This window comes from Caretta caretta, chromosome 1 (assembly GCF_965140235.1).
Source record: "Caretta caretta isolate rCarCar2 chromosome 1, rCarCar1.hap1, whole genome shotgun sequence".
Classification (NCBI taxonomy): Eukaryota; Metazoa; Chordata; order Testudines; family Cheloniidae; genus Caretta; species Caretta caretta.
The window spans coordinates 242335597-242348641 of NC_134206.1; the positions used below are offsets into that span (position 1 = coordinate 242335597).

Below are 13045 nucleotides of genomic sequence, written 5' to 3' on the forward strand. Positions count from 1 at the left end.
CTTTCCCTTTTTTCCAACAAAAAACTAAGGAGAAATCTTCTCTTGGACAACCTCAACAAATGGAGTGTGTCTGGGAAGTGCCTTTCAGTGTGTATGAGAATGGGCTGAGTCTTTTGTCCTGTATGATTTAGGGGAAAGCTTTTCTTCCCTGCTCTGATAATGGGATGCAGAATTATTGTTCTATACCCCATTTTTTAAGATCTCTGGTACTCAGAGCAGTGATGGAAAGCAAGCAAAACAGTGAACTTACAGTTGTTTAAAGATCTTCGTGATTACTTTAAATCCAGCATATGGATTTGAACCCTATTTACTCCGACAGGTACAGAATATCCTGTCAGCTTGCCATATTTTTTGAGTTAGTATTAGATATTGACTGAACCACAAACATGAATCTGAATACCACCATGGCTTATGGGTATGGAGGAAAGTAGAATCTGAATCTGACTAAGAATCTCACAGCTAACCCATATCTCTAGTGGACTGAAACAAACCCACAGATGTAAACACCCCCAAATTTGGGGGAACTGAAATCTTGAGTCAAATTTGCTGCTGTAATTATTATGTGAAATTATCCCCCTGAACTGGTATGGTATTGTCTTTAGAAATATATCCATATTCCTTAATCCTCAGTCAAGCCTTTAGCAGGACTATAGAGATGTTCATGTATATGTATAGTATTTACTTTAGTATATAACTAGGTATAGTATATTGCTTGGCTTGTCAACAATGACTATATGGAATGAGATATCTAGGAATGACTGATTATGACTCTGATTTTTAGACAGAGCACAATTCAACCTCCAATTTTGCAATTGCAAAAAAGTAAGTGCAATTAAGGCATCTTAGTAGGCACAATTAATTGCACCCTAATTTAACTGTGAGCACATTATTGGGAAGCAATTTTTTTAAATTTAGGCCTATATGAGCAAGAATGTAACATCTCCCCTTTGAATGATGAAGTATAAGAAATAATTTTCTTCCTAAAAGACATGCTGGGTGTAAAATGAGATAAACAGAATGGGTTACCTTGAATGTACAGATCACCAGGAATATTGTTTGGTAACATCTATGCAGAATGGATCAACTGAAACAGGGAGTGCACAAGCAATATCTGAGTCGAAGGGGCGAAGACATTTCAGGACTCAGTACAATTCAGAACTGCATTGGAAAGTTAGCTGTTTGAACATTGTGTTATTTTTTTCTAAAGATTTTTTGGAAACTTCAACTCCTCATTTCAGTTTGCTAAGAACGAGGAGCCTTTCTCAGGGATGTTAACAGTGAATGGCTCCCAGTGTGGTCCTCCAGGTTGACTGTGAAGAGTACAGCAGAAATGGTGCAGCTATCACAGTACAGTCAACACAGGCAAGTAGAAAAGGAGTACTTGTGGCACCTTAGAGACTAACCAATTTATTTGAGCATGAGCTTTCGTGAGCCACAGCTCACTTCATCTGATGAAGTGAGCTGTGGCTCACGAAAGCTCATGCTCAAATAAATTGGTTAGTCTCTAAGGTGCCACAAGTACTCCTTTTCTTTTTGCGAATACAGACTAACACGGCTGTTCCTCTGAAACAGGCAAGTAGATTCAACTTAATGATGTAATTGCGGATGGACCTCACAGTTGATCCCAGCTGTCCCTAACAATTGCTTATGTGTAGTGTAGCTTCAGTGATTTCTGGCTGCAGTATCTTAGGTGCAGTCAGGGTGGGCACTGCCTACCCTTTCCCCACTAATCAGATAATATATATTCTTTAATTACTGCTATTGACTTTGCACCTTTACATGACAAAATCAATTTTGCTTGCCCACTTTCCTATGCCACCAGCCTTCACTGCTACTTTACATGGTTACCTGCTGATTTGAGTGACTAAGTGGGGCAATCTGACTCTGATATTGAGGAACTCGTGTTTGAAAACTGAACCCACAGTATCACTCTCCAGGTTTCCACACACAGACTATTGCCTCACTTTAATTTTTGGAGCCTCTTTTCGTCTCCATTTACTCACTTGAAGCTCCTGTCCTGGCAGCAGTTGTCGTACCTGCATACGTTTCCCTCAGTGGGGGTGATGCAGAAAGTAATGAATCCTCCTCTAAACCCATAATCTCTCTGTAGGACAGCAGAGAAGGTTTTTCTTGTCTGGGCCTACTACTGCCTTCCTGTTCTGGTTGTCTCTGAGACCATGGACAACATTTCTGTGATGCACCTAACTCCCACTCCTGCTAAGAGAGTGTCACCCTCGATTTGTCAGGGCCCCCTCACCTCAAGAACACTATCAAAATTAGATGTGAGAGTTTAGAGTGGTCAGTACAGCTGACAGGTACAGACATTGAGCAAACTTCTCACCAGGCTCAGCAGAGTAAGTACTGGGGCCAACATTTTTTAAAAAACGTCTGCCTAAAGTTAAGGCTTCTATGACTGTATTTACATACCTAAATAAAATAGCCTGATTTTAACAATCAGCGATGCTTAAATATGGAATTGGGAACCTAATCCTAGGCATTCATTTTTTGAAAGTCTTCTCAAGAATGTTTGTTGACTTGGATCTTCTAGTTATCTTGTTCACCAAAGCCAGCACAGTGTTTAACTCCTGGGTACATTAACAGCTGGTTTTATGTGAGGCGACTGCTTACTTGGCCTCAGCAATGATGCTTTGTAGTACAGGTTAAAATGAAGAATTAAGGAACAACTGCATCTCTTGGGGACGTTTTAACCCTCCCTACCAGATACCCTCCCCCATCTGACTTTCACGATTACCCTTATAAAACATCACAAGGAAATGACCACTCTCTGCATCATGCCTAACCCTGTAATGTGTACAGCAAAGATGTGCCCATTAAAGAAAAACATGTTAGTCCGTTCAAGGGGAAAATAATCCCCCCAATCAGCCTATGTTTCAAGAATATTAAACAAGAGAATCTCTCAGTTGAGAAGGAATAGTCTGGAAAGACTCCCATTTTACAAATGTTTAGGGATTTGCCGTATATGCTGCTAGTCATCTTTCACTTCCACTGATTTTTCCAGGATTTTACCAACAATCCCTTCTTGGTGTGGTAAGTGATGTGCTTGTACTTATTCAGGCAAATTCAGGACTTGTAGTTTCATGGCACCTGCTAAAGGTTATTTTAGGGAGAAGAGTATTTTAAAGGCAACATGTTGGCTTTTTTCATAAAGGGATTTACTCAAAGATTTCCCCCATTTCATGTGGGCCATCTGATGTCAGGTTTTGGTATTTACACAACAAAGCTAGGGGCTTCTACTAAACGTTTCTGAGACTGACCCACCACTGCCCCATAATATCCATAACCAAAGAGAAGGAACAGAGATATAAATGAAAAATATAAACAATAATAAAACATTTTCCTGGTTCTGCTTACCCGCTAAGTACACCGAGAACCAAGTTAAGTACAAAAAATGACCCTATGATGATTAGTGTAACAAAATAGATCCAGGGCCAGTCCCTTCCTATGGCATCATTGACCTGGAAGAGTGGAATGATAATTAGTGAGACAGGCTCAGTTTCTGAGCACTGCAAGACTCCAGCCAAAGGGATCCCAAGTCACCAGCACCAGGGCTTTCAAAGTTTTCATTACTGCAGTATATGATTGAGACCAAGTTGTCTTCTCTCCAGTCTAGTTGGAGCTGGATATTTTGGTTGGACTGAGGTTGAATTTCCTCATTAGAGAGTAACATTTTGTTGTCACAGTTATTTTGGCTGAAAAACTTTGAAGTTATTTATTTCAAAACCAATGTAAAAACTTCCTTGGATTCAGACTTTTATTTTGGATGGAGGTGAGTCAGGAATGAAGGAAGGGATCCTGGTGACTGGAAAGAACCCTGATTATGGAGTCTTGCCCTGCAGCATCGGAAAAAGGACATCAAAAACTGGCAGCTTACCCGCTCAACACACCAAGAACCAGATTTAGAACGAAAAAGGATCCAAAGATGACCAGACTGACAAAATACACCCATGGTAACTCATAGCCCATAGCGTCCTGCATCTGGAAAGACGAAGGAAAGTTAGAAGACAGAGAGAGAAAGCAGAACTGATTAGGCGAAGGAACAGATGGAAAGGTTTGTAAACAGAGCCTCTGGTTATTCACACATAAATGTACCAAATGTTTCTTCTTTACGATGTCATCACTTCTCTTTCTTCCCCTTTGATTCCTCTGTTCTCTACCTGTTTCCACATAGGTATGACCTTCTGTGGTCACCTTTATAGAATCAGCTTTTGCCAACACATACCACACATTGTGATCTCAGATAAGAAGTAATTTCTCATTCTAAGTAGAGTGAGAACTGTTGTACCTCAGATAGTAGTAAGTGGTAACTGTTGGCAAATGCTGACTTTTTAATGGCAACTTCCTGGTTATTCTCACACTGTTTACCATAGTCATGGCAGTCTTTGTGTCCTTTAGGCCTTGTCTATACTACAGTGGCACAGCTGTAGCACTGAGGCTCAGATGCTTCACACATCAATGGAAAGGGTTTTCCATCAATGTACCTAATCCATCTCTCCAAGAGGCGGTAGCTAGGTTGATGGAAGAATTCTTCCATTGACCTAGCTGCATCTACATTGGGGGTTAGGTTGACATAACTGCAGTGCTCAGAGTGTGAAATTTTCACAGACCTAGCTACATCATTCTGGGCTATCTAATTTTTTAGTGTAGACCAGGCCTGAGAAGAAAGCCCTGCCAATGCCCACCATTTTCTGATGCTGTAAAGCGCTTTCTAAACTTCCTTCTGTCTATAGAGGCCATCCATGCAACTTAGTGATTCCTGCACACGTCAGTCGGAGACCCTGCAACTGAATGGCATGAGTGCATTTCCAGCTTTGACATGAATGCAGGTGACTTCAAATAGAGCAGCCTGTTTTAAGTATAATGTCATCTGAGCACAGAACCTGCACTATATGAAGAGCAGCCTGCATATCAATTCAGGTACATACAAATACTATGTTCAAGGGCTCACCCTTATCTTAAAAGTTTTGTTAGAAATTCATATTTTGGGATGTTCAAGTGAAGACATCTCATAGTTTGATGCATTAATCTAGCCTTCCCATTTCATAAACACTTATCTCCAAGGCAGAGATGGCACCATCAAAGAAATAGACTGTAGGCAAAATTTTCAAAAGTACCAAAGTGTTTTATCTGAGAGTCTAGGTTCCATATTCAAATGTGCCTACGTCATTTAGGAGCCTAAGTCCCACTGACCATGCTTTTGAAAATGTTATGCTGTATGGTATAGAAACTGCTCCTCCTATGGCAACTTAAGCATTTGTTTCCTTCAGATCATAAAATTCTTCAGCTCATGGGCATTCACACATTACCAACTTAGAAAAGACAACTAAGCCACATAACTACTCAGGAAAAGAATTCAAATCTTCAATAGGCCGAGGTAGGAAAGTAACACTTGTTGAGTGAGTTCTTTATAGAAAAAAAGTACCTCATCCATATCCCTCTCATTGTACAGTCTTTAAAGTCCCAAATTCATAACTTTCCAACTGTAATTTGATGACTTTCTTTGGCAATAGTCCACAGTCAATAGGGAAATCTATGTCTCTATGCAGGGATCCCTAAACTGCAGCATAACAGGAAAGAACTCATTAAAAATGAACTCAAAATCTGTCTCAGTGAAACTCTCTCTTCCCAAGAGGATTTATAGGTTTTGTGCCTGGAAAAGAGCTCTTGAACTCTTCTCCTCCCTTCACAAGTGCAGGGCTTCCTCTTCCTACCTTCTCTAAGTTTTCTCTTGAATACATGTGTAGAATTGTTCCCTGTTATTACATTAGTTTATAAATAATAGAAATAATGTCTTCTATTTACCTAGTATCTTTCATCCCAAAGGATTGGAAGGATTATGCAATAAAACAAACGATATAGACTTCCCTTCTCCCTGCACTGAAATACAGTCACTTCTGCAGTGAAACACAGCAACTATTTCAAGAGCACAGCAGCACTACCCAGCAGTTCAGGACAGGAAGAATAAGATATCCATTTGAAACCACAGAGGGAAATTTGGGCTGAACGTTATTGCCCAACCTGGAATTAGGCCAGAACATCCGAGTTAACACCCTACTTATATGAAGAATGGCATGGGATTTTTAATTACGATAAATCATTTGGAAAAATGCCATAAAATTTACCAGCATAGGCACAAAAATGACTTGACAGCACTTAATCATGGTCGATGATAATGAAAAAAACTAACAGTACGTTACTTACCCATCAAAATGTTTTTACTCAGCCTAGAACACTGGTTGAGGAGAATTTTGCAAAGCTGATTTAAGTGTATGCTAACTGCTATGGGCCAGATTCACTGGTGCATTCTTGGCCTTTGTACTGTTTTGGCATGGAGGAGATGTCAGCTCCAACCCCATCCTAGTGTAGGGAATGGAATGGCATGGCCAGAGCATGTTGTACTCCTAACATTCCTAACTAGTGTATGTCCCTTTGGTACTGTTGACCATGGGAGTCAGCACAGAATGACCCTGAGAATCAGGGAGCCACACATTGGCACTGTAGAACATCTGCGATTCGGATACTAAGTGATCAGGACCTCAATTTTTCATCTCCTTTACAATGTACAGTCTTATGTAGAATGAAAAAGCTGAGTGAAAGCAGCATTAATTTTATAATAATTCATTGGGTGTACGGAAATCACTGGTATTTGGTAAGGAGCTGATCATTATTTACTATGTTTCTTCCTGGGCTCTATCATAGAGCATCTTGCTAAATTATGAGTACCCTCAAGTCTCATTGGCTTCAAGTGGAGGGGAAAGTTTTCCAAACACTGTAGGATTGGGTTGTAAGGGACAGGCAAAAGAAGAAAGGAGGTGTTCAGTGACAATACAATAGTTTCTGTATTGCAGAAGTTTGCTAAGACTTGGTGCAATCGTTTAAAATGCTAAAAAGACAGGTTCACCTACTTTACCTGCCCATGAAGAATGTCTTCCGGGTTTGGGGGAGGGAAGAAGGGATAGGGTAGCGATTATGGACTGTTTGACAGACTGTGGAAAGAAAAATACATACACTTGCCCAAAACAACAGCACCAATGTACTATCACTCAGGAAGGCCTTATATCCTCAGCTAAGATTGCATGTCACCATGTATCTGGGAATTCTTCCTGTAAAGTGGAGCTGTCTTGAAAGTCTGGGATAGACTGTTCTCAGCTGAACAATGTTACTGTACTTGTATCAAAAAGCATGTTGAATCTGTGCCCGGTCCAAAATCTTTCTTGGCTATTTTTCAAAGCTTGGTGAACATTCAGACATTCATCTCAAACATACCCCTTGACGGCAGTTGGAGGCTGTCACTGCAGAACTTACTGGACTGGTACAGTTGGCTTTTGCTAATTATCCTGCTGAAGTGGAGAAGCTGCACAAGGTCACAGCAGGACTTGAAAGAGATTTACTGTCTATATGCCATTAAGTTTGGAGACTGAGACTCAGGATGGTTTACGTGGCTGCTGTCCAGTAAGAATAGGCATAGGCAATGCTAAAGGTTACATTTCCAGTTTCTGTTTTACAGCTGTCTGGGCCTTCTGGTTGCAGGGTAAATTTTCCCTTATCTTTCTCCAGGTAAACATTTATTATCAACCAGGAGCCTTAACAGGAAAGGCGGATCATCTACTAACTTTACAGTTTTGCAATGGGACTATTATACTATGTAGGCTAAGTGATTATGTAGTCTGATAGAGGGCATAGTGACTGCAAGCTTGCATGCGAAAGATTGCATGTGATAGTATTTCCACCTGACCTCATAACTAACAGCAGGTGAGACCCTACATATGATAGTTTGCAGAAATCATTCTGTTTCCCATGTCAAAATGCCTACCCTTTCTCAGCTGTCACATCCTCAGATGCATATATTTTACTACTCTCAGGAATCATAATAAGGTTAGTACATTATTGTACATTAGCTTTGATGTATCATTTGTTAAAAAAGATGGTCTTATGGGTAAGGTACAGAATTGGGGTAAGGAAACACAGAATCTATTCCCAGCTCTGCTGCATGCTCACTGGGTCACCTTGGGAAAGTCACTTCATCTCACCATTGCTTCCCAATCAGCAAAACAGGCTACTAACCTAACTCAAAGAGGTACTAAGAGATTAAATCAATGTTTGTAAAGAGCTATGGCAGTGCAAAGCACTACAGTGGAGTCGCATCTTACACGGGGGTTAGGTTCTAAAGTCAGCGCATACGGCGAAAATCGCGTATAGTCAAAATTACTCTTCAAAATCCCTTAAATCACCCATAAGTATAGTATACTGTATATGGTTTTGTGTATACAACCCTGTACAGTAATATGTATAATGTATACAGTAATGTACAGTATATAATAAAGAGTACATATGCAAAATATAATTTTACAGTACTGTATTTTTAATTACAGGGGGTAATTACAGGAGGGTCGTCAGGGCTTGATGTTGATCCAGGAGACAGAGAGTTTGGGTGATGGAGAGCGAGTCGTAGACAAAGTGGTTGGCTCTGGTTCAATTCGAGAAGTTGATTGCGTAGGCTCATCTGCTGCTGGTTGTTTTCCTTGAAAAACATGGTGATCAGCAACTGTCACTGTTGTCTCTTGAGCTGCTCAAACATTTCTTGTTATGGTGTCAAATTGTTCGTAATACTATGTGTGATTTTGAGGCTTCGTTCCATAGAGGGATCATATTCAGAAATTAAATCATTCAAGTGTTTCGCTGCTTGGAACACTTCAGCAAATTTATGAAGATTCCAACTTGCTGGCTCTTCCTGTTCATTGTCATCACCTTCGTCTTCTATAGACGATTTTATCAGTTCCTCTAACTCTTCGTTAGTCAATGTTTCTCTATGGCTCTCAATTAATTCTTCAGTTTCTTCCTCAAGGATGTCGACTAAGCCATCACCACCCACTTGCCTGGCCACCTGAACAATGAGTTTCACTTCTTTGTCAATGGTCGGGAAACCCTTAAAATCATTCACACATTCTTTCCATAGATTTTGCCAACATGCATTGACTGTTTCAGGCTTGATTGCATCCACTTCCTGTTTAATATAAGTGATGCAATTGGCAATGTTGAAGGACTTCCAACACTCCATCACATTAAGATTGGGATCAGCATCCATGGTGCTACGTATCCGTGAGAATGTAAGCCTTGTGTACGTGGTCTTGAAACAATGAATCACACCTTGGTCAAGAGGTTGGAGAATGGAGGTGGTATTGGGGGGGAGAAAGACTATTTCAACGTCGTTATGCGCAAACTGGAGTGCTGCAGGGCATCCAGGAGCATTGTCTACAATCAGCAACACTTTAAAGTCAAGTCCTTCCTCTTAGAGGTACTGCTTGACCTCCAGAATGAAACACTTGTGGAACCAATCCAGAAATAATGCTTCCGTCACCCAAGCCTTTTTATTTGATTGCCAGAACACAGGCAGGAGATTTTGTTCTTGCCTTTTAGGGCATGGAGATTTGCAGCCCTATAGAGCAAGCCCAGCTTTATTAAATGCCCAGCCGCATTGCCACAAAACAACACAGTCACACGGTCTTTAAGGTCCCTGCTTTGAAGCCAGGGGCTTGTCTTTCTGATTTTGAAGTGTTAATGCAGTTGGGCATTTTTTTCCAGAAGAGCCCAGTCTCATCAGCATTAAAAACTTGTTCTGGAAGATAGTCCTTTTCTTCTATGCTTTTCTTTAATTGTTCGGGGTAGGCTTTTGCTGCCTCTTCATTGGCAGATGCAGCTTCATCAGTAGTCTGCACGTTTTTGAGGTTGAAGCGGTTCCTAAAACTGTTAAGCCAACTTTGTCTGGCTTTGAATTCCTTCTCATCAGAAGGCTGTCCCTCTTCGGTGGGAGGTTTGAACAGCGCATAGAGGCTAAGAGCCTTTTCTTGCAACGTGTTGTCATCGATAGGCACACATTTACGGTTCATGTCTTCCAGCCATAAGTTTAATGCCTTTTCAGTCTTCACTAAAGTCTTATCACTCACCTGGCTTGTCACCTTAGCAGTTATTGGAGCACTTGATGCCACGGCTTGACGAATTTCTCTCTCTCGAATCTAAATGGCACGGATGCTAGATTCATTGCAGTCATATTTACGCGCCACAGTGGAGACCGACATACCGTGTCTCAATGAGTCCAACACAGCCAGTTTTTCCTGGAACAGGATTGGAACAGCATTGGAACAGATCGCTGTTTCTTCGGTTGAGCACCAGATGAAGTAGTTGGCTTGCGTTTAGGGGCCATGTTGTATGAAAAATACATACAGTATCTTTAAACACTAGAATCACACTCAGCGCGGCGAGATGCTCACACTATAGAGGCACGTGGGAACTGAGACCGACTGAGGGAATAGCAGATTCATGTCTCCCATCTCATGCTCGCTCCGGGGCATACGCTCATTAAGTGGAATGGTGGGAGGAATCGCCAGCACTATTTACAGGTATCTTGTTATTTTTCTTTTTTTTGGCCAATCACGTAGAGTTGAATTCGCGTAAGTTAAATGCGTGTATGATGCGACTCACCTGTATTGCCGTTAGTGAGACTCTGTGGGAAGTTATACATGGGTTATCTTTTTGCAAAATCTGGAGAACAGCTGTACACTTTGGGAATAATTTTGACTACTTTGCATATCAGTCAACATATTATGCAAGTATTACAGAATTCCACACAACCCTGTATTCCAGATCGACGTTTCTTGCATAATTACCTTTCTGAGGTGAGGTAAGTCTCACATTCTACGGTGTGCAACACAAGTCCCTTGTTCTAAACAAACATCAGGTCATTCTTCCCCCCCAGGAGTGAAATAAACAACACTGTTTATGTTGGCAATATCGTTCAATACAGCTGTCATAAAAATAAAGGGAAGGGTAAACACCTTTAAATCCCTCCTCGCCAGAGGAAAAACCCTTTCACCTGTAAAGGGTTAAGAAGCTAAGACAACCTTGCTGGCACCCGACCAAAATGACCAGTGAGGAGACAAGATACTTTCAAAGCTGGAGTAGGGGGAAACAAAGGGTTCTCTGTGTGTGTTGTTTTTGCCGGGACCAGAGCAGGAATGCAGGTCAGAACTCCTGTAATGAGTTAATAAGCAATCTAGTTAGATATGCGTTTGATTCTGTTTTGTTTAAATGGCTGACAGAATAAGTTGTGCTGGATGGAATGTATATTCCTGTTTTTGTGTCTTTTTGTAACTTAAGGTTTTGCCTAGGGGGATTCTCTATGTTTTGAATCTGATTACCCTATAAGGTATTTACCATGCTGATTTCACAGAGGTGATTCTTTTACTTTTTCTTCAATTAAAATTCTTCTTTTAAGAACCTGATTGCTTTTTCATTGTTCTTAAGATCCAAGGGTTTGGGTCTGTGTTCACCTATGCAAACTGGTGAGGATTTTTATCAAGCCTTCCCCAGGAAAGGGGGTGTAGGGCTTGGAGGAATTTTGGCGGGAAAGACGTTTCCAAGTGGGCTCTTTCCTGGTTATATTTGTTAAACGCTTGGTGGTGGCAGCAATAAAGTCCAGGGACAAAAGGAAAAATAGTTTGTACCTTGGGGAAGTTTTAACCTAAGCTGCTAAAAATAAGCTTAGGGGGTTTTTCATGCAGGTCCCCTCATCTGTACCCTAGAGTTCAGAGTGGGGAAGGAACCTTGACAACAGTACAGAAGAGATGATATGAATTTTGAAATAATTTTATTGACAATTCTGGGTTGTTGGTAGTTGAGGAGCCTATTCACACTGTCATGACTTCTGTTGCAGAGGTCAGACAGCTATTCTGCCAGCGTAGAACTGTTTTACACAGAGTTTTAGTTTGCAGAAGAGAAGAATGAGGGGGGATTTAATAGCTGCTTTCAACTACCTGAGAGGTGGTTCCAGAGAGGATGGTTCTAGACTATTCGCAGTGGTAGAAGAGGACAGGACAAGGAGTAATGGTCTCAAGTTGCAGTGGGGGAGGTTTAGGTTGGATATTAAGAAAAACTTTTTCACTAGGAGGGTGGTGAAACACTGGAATGCATTACCTAGGGAGGTGGTAGAATCTCCTTCCTTAGAAGTTTTTAAGGTCAGGCTTGACAAAGCCCTGGCTGGGATGATTTAATTGGGGATTGGTCCTGCTTTGAGCAGGGGGTTGGAATAGATGACCTCCTGAGGTCCCTTCCAACCCTGATATTCTATGATTCTATGATAACAGTTCCTTTCTTACAGTGCAGCCTTCGTTTGCTGTCATGGGTACGGCATCTCAGCTTTCAACTTCAGTTCAAGACTTTGATCCCAGTGACGCAGAAAATGTCTGTGAGCAGCAGCAACAGCTGGGACTTTTAATTGTAGAGTTTGCTAAACTACAACCACAACTGGCATTTTCAGCTGAAGCCAAGAGCTGAAAAGACATTGAGATGAATCTACCATCTGGCTGTTAGAGATGGTTTGGTGGTTCTTCCAGAACAGGGTTGAGGCATATTGGAGGGGTGGAGCATGGCATTTTGCACTATTGGCATCCTTTACCTGCTTAGAGGACTTCTGTTTCAAGGGTTGCTAATCTGGCACATTTTACAAGCATGAAATTCATATACTGACGTCTCTTGTCAGGTGCAGTGGGCTTATGGCAGAATGGCTACTATTCACCGCCATATTGGAACGGGTAATTCTCCACCAGTAAGGCAGATGGCGCATCAAATTTCCTCAGCTATGTAACAAGTAACAGCAACAGACATATACAGAATGTCTTTCATCCAGTCAGTGGCTGAGGTGGAAACAATCCACTAGACTATGGTGCCTCTAGGATACACAAACATGCAATTACATTTTGGGCCAATGCTTGTCTCAAAACAACTGACAAACTCTACAAAGCCAGGACAAACTAAATATACGGGAATCACTTCATCCATCAAGAAGTGCAACTGCCTCTGGAAAGGAAGGAAATAAAGCAGCAGCTCTTAAACTGAAACAATTCAAGAAAGCAAAAGAACACTGTATCCAGTGAAAAATAGAGGAGAGCTCTAGGTTGGCAGAATGTAACTTAAGTAGGACACCAGGGCTAACTTCCTATCTGCTGCAAAAAATGCTAATTGATTTTTAATA

The 13045-nt window shown here is 41.2% G+C and overlaps 1 protein-coding gene across 1 annotated transcript in view; it reads right to left on the reverse strand.

Annotated features, from left to right (window-relative positions):
* CACNA1C (calcium voltage-gated channel subunit alpha1 C) overlaps positions 1-13045 on the reverse strand; it is a 706039-nt gene that overhangs the window by 196741 nt on the left and 496253 nt on the right. Inside the window, exon 8 of the mRNA XM_048828634.2 lies at positions 3893-3996. Coding sequence (XP_048684591.1) covers positions 3893-3996 — 104 coding nt within the window. The remainder of the gene's footprint in view (positions 1-3892; positions 3997-13045) is intronic.